This window comes from Rhinatrema bivittatum, chromosome 4 (genome assembly GCF_901001135.1).
Source record: "Rhinatrema bivittatum chromosome 4, aRhiBiv1.1, whole genome shotgun sequence".
Lineage (NCBI taxonomy): Eukaryota > Metazoa > Chordata > Amphibia > Gymnophiona > Rhinatrematidae > Rhinatrema > Rhinatrema bivittatum.
The window spans coordinates 70,539,101-70,559,350 of NC_042618.1; the positions used below are offsets into that span (position 1 = coordinate 70,539,101).

Consider the following 20,250-nt stretch of genomic DNA (forward strand, 5'->3'; position numbering starts at 1 on the left):
TGTGTTTTGTGCTTTGGCCCCTCGCACAACGTTCATCGATGCCCTAGTTGCGCACAAATGACCCCCAAAGGCCGTCGCACTCACCTGGACAAAATAGAGCAGTTATTTAATTCAAAACGCACTGCTCCATCAACGCCAGTTCAAGCGCCATCGACTGAGAAGGGTCTATAGACCTTTGATACTATTCGCCAGGAGCATTGTGGTCAGGGTGACCGTCCATCACAGACTCCATCGAGGACATCGGCGTCATCGTCCTCGGTGCCAGGAAAAGGCCGGACTGAGCACCAAAGGAAACATTGACACTGGCACCGACGGGCGACCCCCGACCAGTGCCGGCACAGATACCACAACGGCATCAACTTCCATCGAGCCGCCTGCGAAGAGGGCCCAGGGAGAGGAGCCCCATCCTCCTCTGGACCCAGGACCCCTAGGCGTTCCCCACAGATTCCATTGCTGGGCAACAAGCCTCCACGGGCCCCCGTGGAAGCTCCGGTGATGCCTGGCTTGCCTCCTATCCCGATTGCCTTGCCACCCATACTGGCTTCCCAGGAGGAATTGAATCGCATGGTCCAAGAGGCTGTGCTGAAAGCCTTATGAGGCTTCCAATTGCCGCTGGCACTGGCCTCCATACTGGCCCCAGAACCAGCTTCCTCGATGTTTGCACCGCTCCTCGAGCGCCTCGATACGCTCATCGGTGCCTTATCAACTACTCTGCCACCGGACACACTGGCATCGAGTCGCCCATCGAGGCCTCCGCAGGTCCCGATTCCAGTACCGGGTTCCTCGGAGAAGGAAAGATCGATCCCAGGCCACGTCCCTCCACAGGAACCATCGATGCCGGAGCCCATGCCAGGGCCATCGGGGCTACCAGTACCCAAACGCACCTAATCTGCCCCGGTGCCCTCGATGACAGCACTGATTCCATCAATGTCACTGCCACATCCATCGATGCCTTCCTGCCCTCTTGGCTTTGGCATACTTCCTCCTTCGGGAGTTCCACTGGGAGAAGGTAAAAGTCCCTATAATCCATGGGACGTGCATCCTCAGATGATTCTTCACGAACTTCCGAGGACTTATTCTCAGAGCCTTCACCACTGGAAGAAAGGCGAAGATCTCCTCCAGAAGACCTCTCCTTTGCCAGTTTTGTCAAAGAGATGTCTGAGACTATACTATTTTCACTGGTTACGGAGGAAGATGCTCACCATGAGATGTTGGAGGTCTTACAATTTGTAGATGCTCCAAAAGAAATAATGGCAATACGTGTGTATGAAGGTCTTTTAGACCTCATGCACCGCTTGTGGGAACATCCAGGTACGGTACCTCCAGTCAATAGAAAGACAGATGCTACCTACCTGGTACAATAAGCCCCAGGTTTTCAAAAAAATCAACTGCCCCACCACTCTGTAGTTGTGGAATCAGCTCAGAGAAAGGCTAAACGATCGCATCCACATTCCTCTGCTCCTCCCGGGAAGGAACAGAAGGCATTGGATGCATTGGGCCAAAGAATTTTCCAAAGGTCTATGTTGATTTCACGAATTGCAGCATATTGTTGCGACTGTCGGTCTTCGGCTTCGTCCCGCCTACCTTTCACTACTTGCGGCTCCTCCCACTCACCTCGGACTACTGGCTGCCACGGTGTCTGTTTGCCATCCTCTCTGGTGTCCCCGGACCAGCTTTGGTGCTGCCTCCCGCCATGCTCCTCCAAGGACAGATACGGTCCTCATCAACCAACTCCCCACCTCTTCCTATGAGATATTTCTCCATCCCCAGACCAAAAAAAAGAGGAGGTGGCCTCCTCTTAGCAGCCAAGAAACAACTAAAACTCAAGCACATTCACATAACCCCCCCCCCCCCCCCCAAGCTCGAAATAGGCCTCTTCAAGTCTGCTGATCTCCAAATCTGTCTAGTATACTCCCCCCTGCATTCCTTGAGTCCAACGCCTCACCCCTCATAGAATTCATTGTTGACTGGATCAACGTCGACATCCCCACCATCATACTCGGAAACTTTAATCTCCACGTAGATTCCCTACCCCCCTCCTCATCATGTCAAGCCTTCATTAAGTCCCTCCACACCTTAGGATTCCATCAAATTATAACATCTCCCACACACAAAGCAGGTCACACGCTGGACCTGATGTTCATCAACTCTGATGTCACCACTAACATCACCCCGACCTGCACCCCAGTTCCTTGGTCGGACCATTCCCTAATGGAAGGCCTTCTATCCACCAACGCCCCCCCCCCCCCAATCTCGCAACAACATCCACTGCACCACCATAATATCTAGAAAATCCTGCCCCAGTGATGAACTAGCCGCCGCATTATCCACCTCCCTACCCATCCTAGTCTGCTCTGACCCTGACTCAACTCTAGACTCCTGGAATAACCTCACAGGAGACGTTGCCAACAAACATTGCCCTCTCTCCAAACGAGTTGTAAGCAATACACCCAAAACCTGCAAAACCATGGTACACTTCGGAGCTCAAAACTCTAAAAAATAACCTTAGACAAAAGGAGAGAAAATGGCGTAAGGACCTGTCCCCGCAGCTCTCCACCATCTACAAAACAGCACTACACAGCTACAGACTTGCAACCCTAAAACATAAAAGAGATTTCTATGCTAAAATAATCCACGACTATAGATTCAACCCCAAAGCACTCTTCTCCTATGTCACAAGCCTCACTAAACCCATCCCTCCCTCCATTCCTGACTCTGATGCTGCTTCCAAATGCGAAGAACTCGCCTCCTACTTCCAGAGTAAAATGACTAACCACCTGTCGAGATTCCCCCCCTCCCCCGACCCTCTCATCCCCCTTTCCCCCTCCCTCCCTACACCCTCCCAGCCCACCATGGCTGCCCTCGACTTTACCTCATTGAAAGAAGTCGAAAGCATTCTTAAAAAACTCAAACCTGCCTCCCACCCTAACGACACCATTCCTCCTAAAGCCCTACTGGCAGTCCCTAACTCCATAGCCCGAGCAATAGCAGACATCATCAACTGCTCGCTATCCCACGGGATTGTCCCAGACACACTCAAGCCTGCCGTAGTCAAACCCCTCCTAAAGAAGCCCTCCCTAGACCCAAAAGACCCTTCCAATTTCCGCCCTATCTCTAACCTCCCATTTATCGCCAATCTAATGGAAAGAGTTGTCAATTCACAACTCATGGATTACATCGAAAATCACGCCATCCTCCACGCCTCCCAGTTTGGTTTCCCGAAACACTGCAGTACTGAATTGCTACTCCTCACCCTATCTGACCACCTCCTCAGGGGTATGGGCCAAGGCCACAGCTACCTCCTTGACATCTCTGCGGCTTTTGGCACCATCAGTCATAATCATCTCCTTGCTCGCCTAGAAAGCATTGGCATTACAGGCCTAACCCTGGCCTGGTTCAGATCCTACCTCTCTAATAGGAAGTTCTTGGTCAAAATCGGAAATGCCTTATCCACCCCACATCCCTTACAACAAGGAGTCCCACAAGTTTCTTCGCTATCCTCCACCCTCTTCAACATTTACCTTACCCCACTCTGCCATCTCCTCTCAGAACTCAAACTTAAATTCTGTCTTTATGCTGATGATGTCCAGATCATCCCCCCATTCAAAGTTCTATTGCTGAAGCCCTAGAGCTCTGGGAAAACTGCCTTACTGCCATCAACTCCCTGCTCACCAACCTCCACCTAGCACTCAATACCAACAAAACCGAACTCCTACTTATCTCTCCACACTCCCCCCTCTCCCCCTCACTATCTCACGATCCCAAGATTAACACCCCTACTGCACAACCATTCGTAAGGGACCTTGGAGTTCTTCTCGATCAACAATTAAGTATGACGAAATACATCAATTCCATTCTTAAAGAAGGTTTTTTCAAGCTCAATGTCCTGAAAAAACTCAAACCCCTGCTATACACCCATGACCTCTGTACATTGATCCAAGCCACCATCTCTGCCAAACTGGACTACTGTAACGCACTTCTCCTGGGGCTCCCTTACTCCACAATAAAACCACTACAAATGCTGCAAAATGCAACAGCAAGAATCATCTCAAATACCCGAAAATATGAACAGATCACCCCTATCCTCAGAGAGCTACACTGGCTCCCTATCCTCTCCCGCATTCACTACAAAGCCCTAACTATTGTTCACAAATCCATTCACTTTCACAACTCCAACTGGCTAGACATTCCTTTTAATCGCCACCACTCCACCTGGCCCACCAGAACCGCTAATAAAGGCACTCTACTTGTTCCCTCCCTAAAAACAGCCCACCTGGCCACCACACTCGACCGTGCCTTCTCAATTGCTGGCCCTTCACTCTGGAATTCCATGCCTCCAAACCTGCGCCTCGAACCTTGTGCTATCAAGTTTAAAAAGAAATTAAAAACCTGGTTATTCAAACGAGCCTACCCTGAATAGCCCTCCTCACAAAAAATGTCTTCCCATGCACATCTATGTAATATACCACTATCTTGCTGTTAAGGATCTCTTTGTTCATCTGAAGTTGGCTGTTTTGTTAACCTATTTTTCCACGCTGCACTGATGTTATCCCTTTCCCAGTTCCCATTACCTGTTATGATATACTTTCTAAGCTGCAGTTCACATGTGAACCGGTGTGATGTCCCTACTAACACCGGTATATAAAATAAATAAATAAATAAAATAAATAAAGGTACCTTAGGGCGCGTACGTGCACGCCGCCCTCATCTTTATTTCCACGTTGGCGCAAACCTCAGGGGCGTCCCCCTGATATGACGTCACGCTGCCCGGATATTTAAGCCTACAGTATTTGCAAGCTCATCGAGTTAGCAATGGAAACTCTACGGATAGGATTCGCTCTCCGTACCGAAGCTGCTCTGCCACTCCAGCGCTATCTGGAACTCTTACATCCTTCGGGATTGCTAACGGGGTACCAGCTTCTCGGGGGCCTCTTCTGCTTCTTTCAGGTGCTATCAGGAAACTGGTACTCGCTCCTCGAGGGCCCATGTTCCCTGAGTCGCTGCCTGCATCTTCAAACTTTTCTATTTGGAAGACTTCACTAACAGTTTCCATCTGTGAGTACAACTACCATCTACTCCACAGTACTACTTCACTGGAACCAGGTACTCGCTCCTCGAGGGCCTGCCCTCTGTTCCGGTGCCAGACCTCTCGTCTAGTGGAATCTCTGTTACTGCTACGTGAGTACAATACAACTGAGTCTCTCTGCTCTAAGGGATCAGGTACTCACTCCTCGAGGGCCTGCTCTCCCTGTCTCGGAGCTTCTGCTAATTCTGCCTGGGACTCTGATTGCTTCTCATTGTGTACTCATAACTCTGTCTCTTTCCACTACAGCACAGCCTAGCAGAGGATTCAGTGTTCTGTGGGAGACCTGCCCAGCCGGGCTCAACATCCACTACTCACTACTGCCACCTCTGGTGGTTTCCAAAACTGTTTAATAAAAGATTCAAATCTGTGTTTGTGTGTCCAGAGTCTAGCCTGACACTGTGGTCCCTCACGGGACTGCCCCCCGTGGGTGTGGTCAGCTGCCACCGTGTCAAAGATCCACCCAAACGTCAATAACCATAACACATATCAATTATACCTGACCCAATATACCAGAAATCTCTGGAAACAAGTCCAGGAAATTGTGGAAATGTTGTCTCAACAACAACAGGAGACTTTGTCCTCCATCCTACAAAAAGGAATGGAAGCAGGCAAACATGAAGTCAGAGCTGCCTACGATTCTTTAGAAACAGCATCCAGAGTCTCGGCAGCGGGCATAAGTGCTAGACGCTGGGCCAGGCTTAAGGCCTCAGATCTACGCCCGGAAGAGCAGGACAAACTGGCAGATCTACCCTGTACCGGAGACAACCTGTTCAGGGATAATATCCAAGACGCAGTGGCCCAATTAAAGGACCATCATGAGACCCTCCGCCAGTTGTCAACTGTCTCCCCAGATGTTCCTTCCGTAACCCGCAGGGTCATGCTTAGGGAACCCAAGAAACAATTCTACAGGCCACGCAGATATTACCCTCCTGCATCCCGTACATGACCAGCTTGGGCACCTCAGAGAGGACATGCGCGCCAAGCGAGAACATCTAGACCACAACCAGCTCCACAAGCTGGCCCTGCAGCTGGACTTTGACTCTTATCCAGACAGCAGCAACCATATTCCAGTGGGGGGCCGCCTTTGCCACTTTGCAACAAATTGGCATCCAATCACCACGGACCAGTGGGTATTGTCCATCATAACCCACGGTTACCATCTGAATTTTTCAAAAATACCCCCGGACTTCCCACCCAATCCATCCTGGAGCTGGGACGATCATACAGGAAAACGCGAGTCAGAGCTCTCAACCCTTCTATATACCGAAATTCATGTAGCAAAGTTACATATCATTTCGGTTTACATTATAACAGAAACAAGCATGTAAGAATGCGATTACATCAAACTGGGAGAATAAACTTGGATCAAGGAACTGGGGAGTAACTTACAAAGATAACGATTAGGTAGTGAGATTCTGTAACTGAAACCTGGCTGAGTATCTGGAAGTCATTCCAAAAAAGACCTGCGGCCTCCAACCTATTCTGGATCTCCGTGCCTTGAATACATTTATTCGCAAGGAAAGGTTCAGAATGGTATCCCAGGGCATCATGCTTCCTCAACTTCAACAAGGGGATTGGCTCTGCTCTCTGGACCTTCAAAACGCATACGCCCATATTGCGATCTTCCCTCCTTATCGCAAATACCTGCGATTCGTGGTGGGTCACAGTCACTCTCAATACAAGGTACTACCATTCGGCCTAGCCTCGGTGCCTCGAGTCTTTACGAAGTGCCTGGCAGTCGTGGCTGCGCATTTACACAGCAGAGGCGTATACGTTTTTCCATATCTGGATGTCTGGCTCATAAAAAGCCAGTCAAAACAAGGAGCCCTCGATTCTCTCAGTCTCACCATACAGCTTCTAAACTCATTGGGATTTCTAATAAATTACCCCAAATCCCAGTTCAAACCGTCTCATCGTCTCTCCTTTATAGGAGCAGACCTAGACACGACACTGTCCAGAGCATTCTTACCCAGCGACCGTGCGATTATGCTGTCCAACCTTACTAGCTTTATCCGCCATCAGAAGAGAGCCATCACTGGCCAGCTACTCAGGTTGCTCGGCCACATGGCATCAACAGTCCATGTCACCCCTATGGCACGCCTTGCCATGAGAGAGACCCAATGGACTCTAAAGTCACAGTGGCGACAAGCTACTCAACCGCTGTCGTCCCTAGTACACATAACCAGCCAGCTTCGTCTGTCCCTTGCCTGGTGGACACACAAAGCCAACTTACAAGTGGGTCTTCCTTTCCAGCAACCGGTTCCTCAGGTGACCTTAACTACAGACGCCTCCAACCTAGGTTGGGGAGCTCACGTCCAAGGCCTACAAACTCAAGGTACTTGGACAACTGCCAAAGCAACCCATCAAAATCAACTTTCTCAAGCTTCGAGCAATGCGGGACGCCCTTTATGCATTTCAGGACTGCCTCTCCAACAAAGTTGTCCTGATTCAAACAGACAACCAAGTTGCTATGTGGTATCTGAACAAACAGGGGAGCACCGGCTCTTATCTGCTCTGCCAGGAGGCGGCGCAGATTTGGGCCTGGGCCCTGTCGCATTCCATTCTTCTTTGAGCCACTTATCTAGCATGCACTCAAATGCATTGGTAGACCTCCTCAGAGATGTTTCCAGCCCCACGAATGGCCTCTGGATCCCTCAGTTGCGAGTAGAATCTTCCACCGGTGGGGTCATCCAACCATCGGCCTCTTTGCGTCCAGTCAGAACCACAAAGTGGAACGCTTCTGCTCTCTGCACAGGGACCGGCAATCACCAGCCAGGGATGCCTTCGCCCGTCCCTGGAACAAAGGCCTGCTTTATGCATATCCTCCGATTCCGCTAATAAGCAAGACTCTCGTGAAGCTACAACTGGACCGGGGCTTAATGATTCTCAAAACCCCGTATTGGCTGCGCCAAATTTGATTTCCCATACTTCTCGGCCTTTCTGTCCAGGTCCCCATTCGCCTGGGCACGTCACCCAATCTCATAACACAGAATCATGGCAAGTTACGCCACCCGAACCTCCAGGCTCTCTCTCTGACAGCCTGAATATTGAAAGGCTGATACTACAACCACTCAACCTTTTAAGTGACATATCTCAAGTCCTAGTAACTTCACGGAAGCCTTCCACGCGGAAATCCTACTGCTCTAAATGGAAGAGATTTACCTTGTGGTGCACACAGAAGGGCTTGGATCCCTTTGCTTGCCCCACATCAAGTCTGTTAGATTATCTCTGGCACCTCTCGGAATCTGGTCTCCAGACATGTATCAGAATGCGCCTTAGTGCCATCTCTGCTTACCATCAAGGAATAGGGGATGCCCCAATAACGGCTCAACCCCTGGTAAATCGCTTCATGAGAAGCTTATTACAGCTTAAGCCTCCTCTATGGCCACCAGTCACGGAATGGACCTCAATGTAGTACTTGCACGGCTCATGCACACTCCCTTTGAGCCCTTGCACTCCTGTGAACTCAGATACCTTACATGGAAAGTTCTTTTCCTAGTAACCATCACATCTGCTTGCAGGGTAAGTGAGTTACAGGCCCTTGTGACCTATTCACCCTACACAAGGTTCCTCCATGACCGTGTGGTTCTTCATTTCCATTTAAATCAGTCCATAGTCTTACCCACTTCCTTTCCGCGAGCTCTGTACACCTTGGACTGTAAGCATGCTCTTGCATTTTACATAGACTGCACTATAGCCCACAGGAAGTCCACCCAACTCTTTGTATCTTTTGATAAAAACAAACTTGGGAATGCGGTGGGCAAGCAAACATTGTCAGACTGATAGCAGACTGCATTTCATTCTGCTACCAGCAAGCAGGCCTTCCACTGCAGGGACGAGTGAAGGCACACTCAGAGCAATGGCAGCGTCAGTAGCACACTACCGTTCAGTACCGATTGCTGACATCTGCAGGGCTGTGACATGGAGCTCTCTCCACACCTTCGCAGCTCATTACTGCCTGGACAAGGCTGGATGACAAGATTCCGTCTTTGGCCAGTCTGTCCTAAGAAATTTGTTCCCAGTATAGGAACCCAACTCGTCCTACCTCGACCCGCTGTGAATTTCAGGCTGCCTCATCCTTGCCAACAGCACCCCAGTTGTTGTGCCTGTTGCACATGTTGTGTGCTGCTTCGCCCCATACATATGACTCAGCCTGTAGCTTGCTATTCACCCATATGTGAGGACTACCATCTTGCTTGTCCTGGGAGAAAGCAGAGTTGCTTACCTGTAACAGGTGTTCTCCCAGGATAGCAGGATGTTAGTCCTCACGAAACCTGCCCGCCACCCTGCAGAGTTGGGTTCGCTTACGTTTTATTATTTTATTTTTCACTCGTACTTTTGCTACAAACAAGACTGAAGGTGGACCCCTGGTGGCTACAGGGTTAGTGGCATGCTGGGCATGCTCATGCTCAGTGTGCCAGTCAAAGTTCTAGAAACCTTGTTCCGTGGCAGGGATCCATCTGATGATGTCACCCATGTGTGAGGACTAACTAACATCCTGCTGTCCTGGGAGAACACCTGTTACAAGTAAGCAACTCTGCTTTCCAGTGAGTTCACCTTATTTCTCATTACAAAGAATTATGATCTCAGTTGAAGAAGAATGGAAAAGTAACAGACTAGTGGGCATTTCTTTTATAAACCCATCAAGTGTAGAACTTAAGCCTATTTTGGTGCAGTTTTTTTGTGGGATAGTCTGGTATAGAAAATGTTTGACACTATAGGTATAATTTATAGATTTAGTATGCACACATAAAAAGAGGTTGAATCAGCACAAGTTTGAAACTTGTGGGCAATAGCACTAGTCAAGGCTTCATCTGTAGCTACAGTCCATTCGCTCATCTTTCACATGCTCTCCATAATTCAATACATTCATAATTCAATTATCTTAAATTCAAAAATCTAAATTGAAGTATATATTTTATTCACTTAATCATTTAAAAAATGTATTACCCACATGCTCTACAGTTTGTGGTGGTGGGGGGGGGGACATAAAAAAATGCTTAGATCAGAAAAGGCTGGGCATTCTGGCTGCAACTCTTAGAAAATTCAAATAATGGAGAAGCAGATATACAGGGAAATATGATTGTCTAGGGGAGGGGGCATGGGAGCTGGAAGAGAAGAAAATGTAAAAAAAATAACTGGAATTCTGACTCTGAAATTGAAGCTAAAAAGAGAGAGAGATATATTTATTTATTTATTTAAAGCTTTTTTATACCGGCATTCATGATAAAATCATATCATGCCGGTTTACAGAAAACAGGGGAGTGATAACATTGAACGAAAACTGGTGTTGATATGTAGCGAAGAAAGTTACAATAAACAAGGGAAAATTAGAACTTGGAGAAGAAGAGTAGCTGGAACAATTTAGTCAATTACAATAAATTAATTAATTACATAGTGTTCAGATTAATTACATAGTGATAATGGGACAATATATAATCAAGAATCACACATTGGCACTGAGCCTTCCACAATCTTCATCCGCTTCCTATATAATTTCAGAGCTTGTTTAATTCTGCTTAGTCCTTTGGGTTGACCAATTTAATTAAAAGTACTCCTCTTACATTCATAGCCAAGCAATGATCTCTAGTCATTCTCAATACATATTGGGGATGCAAAATTTAAGTAAAGTCTTACTGGTTAGTCGATTAACTGTTTAAGATTAGGTGCTGGGTGACAGCTGAAGGTGTGAGTACTGCCACTTCAGCAGTTCCTCCCAGCTGGCTGCACATCTCCCTTGTCTGTTGTCCAATTGAGGCAGGCTAAGCTGCTATTGGCCAACCTAGGGAGCATGCAGAAATTTCTGCATGTCCAGGGGAAGACAGGAATAGATGCAACTGCCTTCACCCTCTACATTTTAACTTTTTAAACTATATTTACATTCTTAGGTAGATTATGCAGATGTTCTAATAGCAATTAAACAGAAAAATATGTACACACATATATTGGACACATGGTCACAGACACACAAAAGGTTTGAATGAGCACGTTTGAAACTTTTGAACAGTAGCGCCAATTCTCACAGGACAAGCAGGATGGTAGTCCTCACATATGGGTGACGGAACACTTTTGTCAAAGTTTCTAGAACTTTGACTGGCCCCTACTGGGCATGCCCAGCATGGCACCAACCCTGCAGCCAGCAGGGGTCCCCCTTCAGTCTTCTTTTTTCTGCACGGCACGTTAAGGACACAACTTCGACCGCATACATCTTCTAGACCTATCAGAAGCGCATACAAAGGTACATTGTATGCCTCTCCAGCAAAAACTACACTAAAGATGAGAGCACTATCCACTGCAGGACCTCACCAATGGAACGCGCTCCCCCCAGACCTACGACTTGAACCCAGCCTACTGGAGTTTTAAAAAAAGCTAAAAGCCTGGCTCTTCAGCCAAGCTTTCCCAGATACTTAATGCTACTAGGATGACAAGATTTGATACCTTAATTTAAGGGCATAAGCTGATACCTTAATTACGAGCTATCTCCTTAAGCTCACTATGCTGATTCTTTTATAGGCGGTACTTCTCCCCTTACCGTCCTCCTACTCTCCCCCTCTTTCTCTCCCCCCAAGGTCCTCCCTCCTCTGTAGATTACGCTGATCCCCTCCCTTCCGAGTTAGTCCTCCTTCACAACAATCCAACTGGATCTTTCCCACTCTTTCCGTTCCTCCCTTTTACCCCTCCCTTTCAATTTTGAATTCCTTCCCGTTATTCATTCCCTAATTACATTCAGCTATTACTCTCCTTTTGCTCCCCCCTATTATCCCGTTCAATAGTTTTTATTTTTATGTGACGGCATGTGACGTCACGTCTTGAGCGGCCCAATTGCACGCACAGGGGCCGCTTTCGCCCGTGCAATGCGTCCATCTTCGCAGGCAGCTGGAGGCAGGGGAGCCGCGATCGTCTTCGCTGATGTCCGTTTCCGGAGGGGGGCTGCAAAAAAAGTAAGTCGCTTCATTCCTTTACACTGCCAGTCCTCTCTCCCCTCCTCCCGAAGCAAGGCTGCTTTTCACGCCTTGCTTCGGGAGGAGGGGAGAGAGGACTGGCAATCCCGAGCGTAGGATTGCCCGTCCTCTCTCTCTTGCTACTTTTTCTTTTTTTCGCTTTTTTCCGCTTTCGTTGCTTGCTTCTGGAGGAGGGGAGAGAGGACTGGCAATCCCGAGCGTCGGAGAACCGTCCACTTCCTGGTACCTGATACCTGATACCAGCGTGTCCGTGAAGCGTTAGGCCAGCGCACCCAGGATACGGTATAGCGCTCTATACAGTAAAATGGGTTGCGCGGGCCTAACGCTTCATGGACGCTTCTTAGACGCTTCTTGCATTTGCAAGCTATTTACATACAGTATCGAGCGGTAGGTGAGCTGGACTGTGTGTGTGGCAACCGCGGGTGCACCTGGCACTAACACAGCTCTTCCTACCGCTCCTTACTGTATCGGCCTGTTAGTTGGACAGGTAGACTAGATAGGCCATACTGTCTTTTTTCCCTTCATGTTTGTATATTACTAGGTGACTGAAAACCTGTGACTACCTTTTAAATATTTTTTTTAAGGAACCTATGGACTTTGTTGAATAAAGATTTTTTTCCCTTAGGGACAAAGTAAGGACAAAGGTTTCATTGAGCCGAGGGCTTAATTTGTAGATAAAACAAAAAAGTGGAATGGGGAGGGGGAGGTAGAGCAAGGCCAGTGCCAGTTACAAACTCCATCTCACACGCTCGTGCTCTTTCTTCCTCTATCCTCAGTTCCTAGCAGTGCGCAACCCTCTGCCAATTCTTCTCTTTATGAGCACTGGTAGGTTATGTATGGCTGTTTTGACCACTGTAGGGAGCTGAGGATGGAGGATCACTGGGGAAAGGAGGATGAAGAGGGCAGAGAGAATGGAGCCCTTTCTCACTACCATCCTCCTCACTGCAGTTCCTGGTCCTCCATTCCCAGCGCCCCCCCCCCCCCCCGCCGCCCCCCCCCCCCCCCCCGTGATCATAGGGCCCCCAGATCTCTCCCCTAATCCCCGCTAGTCTTCACCACCTGCTGCCTCCCTTTCACCCAAGGAAAATACTCTCTCCAGAATTTCTCCACATCTCCCTCCTTAATCCATAAGGTACAGATTTACAGGTCGATACAGTAAGGTCAAGGTAGAAACAGTGAGGTAGTGTCAGGCGCACCCTTCCTCCCCGCACGCACAGTTCTCTTCACTAACTCCCCGATTCTCTCTTCTAATCGCATGCAAATGCATGCCGCGGCTTTAAAGCGGTAGGGAAGGGTTATGCCCGCGTAACCCATTTTACTGTATAGGCGCTTAGTACAGCGCCTATACAGTAACCTGGGTGCGCTGGTACCTGTCATTTCAAATGACATTTGAAATGACAGGCACCAGGAAGTGTAAAAATCAAAATTTTTAAATACCTGTCGGAGGGCTGCGTGGGTCCAGGCGGCCGGCGGGATCCGGGGGGCCGGTGGTCGCGTGTTAAATCTAGGCCGGGTCCGCACAGGCGCGCATTCATTCATTCACTGCCGGTGGGGGCTGCCGGAGAGGCAGCCCCCACCGGCAGTGAATGAATTCATTCATCCAGGCGGAGGAGCCGGCTGCTTTCGCCACCGGCTCCTCTGCCTGGATGAATGAATGCGCGCCTGTGCGACCCCTGCGATTCGGCGCTCAAGGCAGTCACATGCCGTGACGTCACGCCTTGAGCGCCGAATCGCAGGGGTCGCACAGGCGCGCATTCATTCAATGCCGGTGGGGGTTGCCTCCGGCAGCCCCCGCCGGCAGTGAATGAATGCGCGCCTGTGAGGACCCGGCCTAGATTTAACACGCGACCACCCGCCGCCCGCCGGCCGTCTCGAACTAACGCGTGTCCCCCCGCCGCCGCTGCCGCCTGGAACAGGCGCCCACCCGCCCGCGGCCTAGATTTAACACGCGACCACCCGGCTCCCGCCGCCGCCGGCCGCCTGGACCCACGCGGCCGTCTGAAACTAACGCGCGTCCACCCGCCACCCGGAACAGGCGCCCACCCGCCCGCGGCCTAGATTTAACACGCGACCACCGGCCCCCCGGATCCCGCCGGCCGCCTGGACCCACGCGGCCCTCCGACAGGTATTTAAAAATTTTTATTTTTTTTTCTGACAGGTTTTATGTGTCCCACATCATTACATTTTCTCGATCATCTCTGTATCGCTTTTTTTTAAAATTGTGTTTTATTGTTTTTGAGTGTCTTAAGGGGCGTCGATGGATTTGCTACTAGACTCACAGTCCTAACTCCTACTAGGGGGAGGCGGTAAACTAACACGTTACGGCCACGGCAAAACAGTGCGTTACTAATGAGATAACCTGAGCGCGCGTTACGGTATCGGAGGGGAATAGCTAATTCCTTCATTATACAGCTAATTCGTTCATTTACATGCCGGGTGCGGGAAGGGTTACGCGTCTGTTTTAAGAAGCGCTACGGACGCGTGAAACTGGAGACTGTATCGCTGGTTTGCCTTACGCGTCCGAATTGTGCGCAGCGAGCTCGTTACAGACGAGAAATCTTCAACTGAACTTTACTGTATCGAGCTGTTAGCTGGCTGCTTTGAGAGATGAAAGCAGAGTGTCATTTACTGCCCACTCTCATCAGTTTCCTTGGACTAGGAGCCCTGCCACCTCGGAGGATAAAGGAAGAGAGCAGCACTGCATGCTTTCATCACTCACCCTCTTCTAGTCTCTCCTTTCATTCACTCTTTCCTCAGCCCTCCAGTTGCCTCACTCAAAATGCCCCTAGCACATCAGTGTGAGTAATTTAGGATCTCTACTGGACTTGGCACAGCCTGCTCTGAGAGACAGACCCTTTCAATTACTTTACTTTTTATATAATGATGGTACACAACTTTTAGTTGTTCATAGGGCAATTTTTAAAATCCTTGTTTCTTTTGTACCTGAAGGCCTGCAAGAGAATATTCAAAGGAAAATTCCCCATGGAGATTTATTTTCAAAATTGGGGGCTATTGGGTGCCACTGGTACTTTTGTTCTTGCTTGACAGCAGATGAAAAGTCAGTGCTATAAAAAATACACACTGATTTAAAAATGAAATCTCCACATGCTGCTGGGAGGCCAGTTTTCAGTGGCCAGTTTTACCTGGGTGACTGCTAAATTATCAGGCTAAAATAAGTTGAAAATTGTCTTCAATATATTTGGTGATATGTATGTATTCTAAATAAAGTTTAGAAAAAATAAAATTATGAAAACTAAGAAAATGTTTTTCTTCTAAAACAGTTAGTGAAGGGACTTCAGCGGGAGCTGAATCGGTTATATATGCTTTTCTGTTCACGGAATCCAGAATTTGAAGAGACGGGAGGAAAGGTCTCAATTGTGTCGCACTCCTTAGGATGTGTTATTACTTATGACATTATGACTGGTTGGAATCCAGTTCAGTTTTATGAACAAATGATGGAGAGAGATTATGAAGAACTGGGGGAACGGTGGCTGAGTTATGAAGAGCATCAGGTGCTTCAAGATCTATTCTTGACCAAACAACGGTAAGATATTTGGATTCTCATATTAAACAATACCATATTACTAAAATCCTCATCCACTCTTCTGTTTCTTTGCTGATATCAGAGTTTAGGTTCCCAAAATAGAAGTACTAGAGAGGCTGTCAAAGGAAATTTTGGTGGTATCACATAGTACCTGGTCTGATCAGGCTTCTCGTGTAAATTAGTGAAAATATGCCTCCCACATCTTTTGTGTTAAATCATTTTTCTTAATGGCTGCACATGTTTGTGTAAGAGGCTTAAAGCATCTGTGTATGTATGTGATGTTTATATTTTGTTTCTATGTTGTTTTATGTGGTGGCTGTAATCCACCTAGCGTGAATCAGTTACTATATGTGGACTGTAAATATTTTAAATAAATTATACATTTTACTGCAGAATTCAGATTTACTGCAAGTGTTTGATTATGTGGTACTTGAATAATAATGTTTCTCCTAGGACAAGCAGGATGGTAGTTCTCACATGTGGATGACATCATCGGATTAAGCCTGGCACAGAAAACTTTTGTCAAAGTTTCTAGAAGCTTTGAACAGCAGACTGAGCATGCCCAGCCTGCTACTATCCATGCATCCACGTGAGGTCCCCCTTCAGCTCTCCATTTTCATATTTTTTCCTCGTCCGTTGTAGGGTTTTTTTTCCATGATTTCATCGTCGGGTTCCCCTTCGCGGTCCATGCCTCCTCGGTCAGTAGGTTATCTTATTGTTTTTCCAAATTTGCGGTCGATTCCCGACTCATCGCCTTACAGTGACTGCCAGTCATCGACCACATGCAGGGTGTTTTTCATAGCATCGACCAGTTTTCATAAGTGCCCCCAGTGCCTGCAGACCATGTCCATCACGGATTCACATGAGGCTTGCATCCTCTGCCTGGGGGCCTCGCATGACGTCCATGGTGTCTGTGTGACCAGATGACCCCCAAAGGCCATTGGGCACGCCTTGATAAGATGGAGAAACTTTTCGGAGCTCCAAAGTCGGCTCCTTCTATTCCTGCTTCAGCCCCATCGACACCAAGAGGTCGAGGGGAACCACTTGACACACTTTGCCTCGCTGTTCTTCTCACCAGTACTTCCAAGGATTGCAGGAGCGGTGATAGGTCCTCGGTGATTTCACCACTCTCCTGGACATCGGGATCTTCTGCTTCTGAGCACTAGGGAAAGACCGGGCCAAGCACCGTGGGAGATCCCGCAAACATTGCCACCGGTCACTGTCAACGCATGGCCCTGTTTCCGGTGCAGCACTGGCGGCTGCTGGGCCACCACCAAAGCGACACCAGCCATCGGAGGCCCCATTCTCTGATGCCCCTGGTAGTCCTAGGCGTTTCCCATCGATATTGGTGCTGGGCACCGTGCTACCTTGGAAACCCGAGGTGGAGCCGGTGATGTCTCATCCCCCTCCCTCAGTCCTGGCCACACCGGACTTTCAGGAGTTCCGCGGTATTCAAAGTGCTCCAGAGCTTTGAGCTGCTGGTGCCAGTGGCTCCCAAACTGGTGCTCGAGCCTCCGCCATCGATATTAACACCCCTGCTAGAGCATCTGGAACTTCCTCTTAGGTGCCCTCCCGATGCAGCTGGTACCCAAGCGGCCCTCCATTCCCGGGATACCCTCCACTGGTGCAATCCTGATTGTCAGGTCCTCCGAGGAGGAAGATGCGGCCAGTACCATGTTCCCCAGGCCACAGTTCCCTGAGCCTTTTCCGGTTCCTTCCGGCCTCCCGCGGTCTCCAATCCCCTCGGTGTCAGGGGAACCATCGATTCCCACAATGCCCTCGAGGCCTCCGAAGCCATCGGAGCCCAGGGCTGATGGCTGATGGACCTCACCCACGGTACGCTGGTCCCAGTGAGGAGGAAGAGCCTTACGATCCTTGGAGTGATGACTCCACAGACTCGTCCTCTGATTATTCAGATGACCTCTCTGAGCCCTCCCCACTGGAGGAACAGTGCCAGTTGCCCCCCAAGGATCTGTCTTTTGCAGGGTTTGTCAGGACCATGACTGAAGCCATTCCCTTTCAGCTGCTTACAGAGTAGGATTCATGACATAAGATGCTGGAAGTACTCCAGTTCGATGCTCTTAAGGAGATCGTGGCAGTCCCTATCCCCATCTTCAAGGACCTCTTCCTCCGGATGTGGGAATACCCCATGTCTATCTCCCCCGTCAACAGAAAGGCTGATGCCACCTATTTGGTGCAGCAGGCCATGGGGTTTGAGAAGTGGCACCTCCCTCACCAGTTGGTGGTCGTGGAGTCTGCCCTAAAAAAAAAAAAGGCCCGGCACTCCCGCACCCATGCCTCAGCCCCCCGGAGTGAGAGCACAGGGAGCTTGATGCCTTGGGCAAAAAGGAGTTCCAAGATCCAATCAGACACTATGGGCAACTTTATTAAAATTTGGCAACCCTACGAAGACTGGGTAAAGAAAGTTATTTAATGATGTATGTGTTGGAGAGGTGTTATGGAACTTATGTTTAATATTTGATTCTATAATTTCCTTCTTATAGACAAATACTTATTATAATTATTTAAAAGGTGATGGATGATCAAAAGGGGAGGGAGGATAGGGAAGGGATGGAAAACTATAAAATGTTTGGCCAGTATTGAGTATAGTTATTAAGATGTTACATGTATAAGGGCTGTGTATATGTCTTGTTCTTGGTTTGGCCTTAAACTTTAAATGGAAAAAAACAAAGAAAGGTCTTCCAAGGTGTCATGCTGGTTGCCCACGTCGCCGCATACCAGCTATATATGACCCAGTTCAACCGGAACCTCTGGAAGCAGATCCAGGACTTCGTAGAGGGCCTACCTCAACAACAAGAGGCACTCTCAGCTATTGCCTACTGGGTCTAGAGGCTGGCAAAAACGAGGTGCTTTCCACCTATGATGTTTTTGAGACAGCGGCCCACATAGCCATGGTAGGCATCGGCGCCCGGAGAATGGCATGGCTCAGAGCCTCCGTCCAGAAGTCCAAGAAGGCTAACCGACCTTCCCTGCACAGGTGAAAACCTTTTTGGGGATAAAGTCCAGGATGCGGTAGCACAATTGAAGGACCATCATGAAAGCCCTCAACACCTTTCCACCAGCATCTCTGATGCCCTGACCTCAGCTAGGAGCCCCCCCAGGCTGGGATCCCGGAAGCCCTTTTACAGGCAGAGGAAATATTATCCTCCTGCCTCCAGGGCAAGCATACCTCACACCAGCTCCAGGGGCCGCCCAAGCCAATAGTGAGGGCCTAGACCCCAGCCGGTGCCCCAGAAAGCCCCGGCCACAGGCTTTTGACGGGCAGCGAGGGAGTGAAGTCAGTTGACTGTACCCCTGGCGTCGGATCGCCAATAGGACCCAGGCTCTTGGCTTCACCCATCGCTAGGAAAAGATCACGTCGGACCACTGGGTCCTTACTATCATCCATCAGAGGTACCGTCTAAACTTCAGTCTGCTCCCAGAGGCTTCTCCCCCATGTCCATCGTGGAGTTCTTCCGCTCAACAGGTCGTTATTCAGCTGGAACTCTCCGCCCTCCTTGTAGCGAGTGCAGTGGAACCGGTCCCTTGCCATCAGCAGGGCCAAGGGTCCTATTCAAGGTATTTCCTCATTCTGAAAAGGAATGGCAGCTTGCGCCCCATCCTCGACCTCAGGGTGTTGAACAAGTTTCTCGCAAGAGAAAAGTTCAAGATGGTCTCTCTGGGCATGTTGATCCCACTCCTCAGAAAAGGAGACTGGCTCTAATCCCTCGATCTCAAAGAGGCTTACACTCACACAGCCATTTTCCCCAGCCACCGGAAGTACCTCCGCTTTGTGGTGAGGGAGGCCCATTACCAGTACAGGGTGCTGCCCTTCAAGCTGGCCTCAGCCCCCCGCATTTTCACCAAATGCCTAACAATAGTAGCCACCTTTCTCAGTTGTCGGTCGGTGCATGTCTTCTCATACCTAGACGATTGGTTGGTCAAAAGCTATTCCTATGCGGGGGCCTTGAGTGCTCTGGCCCTGACAGTGCAGACGCTACAGACTTTTAGGGTTTGTCATCAACTACCTCAAGTCTCATCTCTATCCGTCTCCTCAGCTGGACTGTATAGGGGCCAGACTGGATATGGCACAGGCGAGAGCATTTCTGCCCAAGGATCGGGCTCTTGCCCTCACCTTGCTGGCCACTCTTGTCCGGAACAGCCGGCAGGTATCTGCCCATCTTCTACTCTGCCTGCTAGGCCACATGGCAGCTTCCATTCATGTGACCTCTCTCGCTTGACTTTGCATGTAGAGGGCTCAATGGACCTTACAGTCCCAATGGCTACAGGCCTTCCAAGACCTCGAGACCTCCGGTGCAGTCACAGATCCCCTGCGAGTGTCTCTGTCCTGATGAGAAGATCTCTCCACTTGGAGAAGGGGCTTTCCTTCCAGGCTGCTCCACCTCATGTGGTCCTCACCACCGATGCCTCTTTTCAGGGCTGGGGAGCCCATGTGAACAGTATCCATACATAGGGTCTCTGGACCGCCTCCAAAGCCCGTTGTCAAATAAACTTCCTGGAGCTTCAGGCAATCCGTTATGCCTTGTGGGCTCTCAAAGACCAGTTGTCACACAAGGAAATCCTGATTCGGAGAGACAACCAAGTAGTGATATTGTATATCAACAAGTAGGGTGGCACGGGCTCATTCCTGCTCTGTC

General features: G+C 49.2%; 1 protein-coding gene across 2 annotated transcripts in view; it reads left to right on the forward strand.

Moving 5' to 3' along the window:
• The window catches only part of DDHD1 (DDHD domain containing 1), a 302,420-nt gene that overhangs the window by 195,110 nt on the left and 87,060 nt on the right, over positions 1 to 20,250 (forward strand). For both annotated transcript variants that reach the window (XM_029598301.1, XM_029598300.1), the window contains one exon: positions 15,330 to 15,592. In XM_029598301.1, the coding sequence (XP_029454161.1) occupies positions 15,330 to 15,592 (263 nt within the window). The remainder of the gene's footprint in view (positions 1 to 15,329; positions 15,593 to 20,250) is intronic.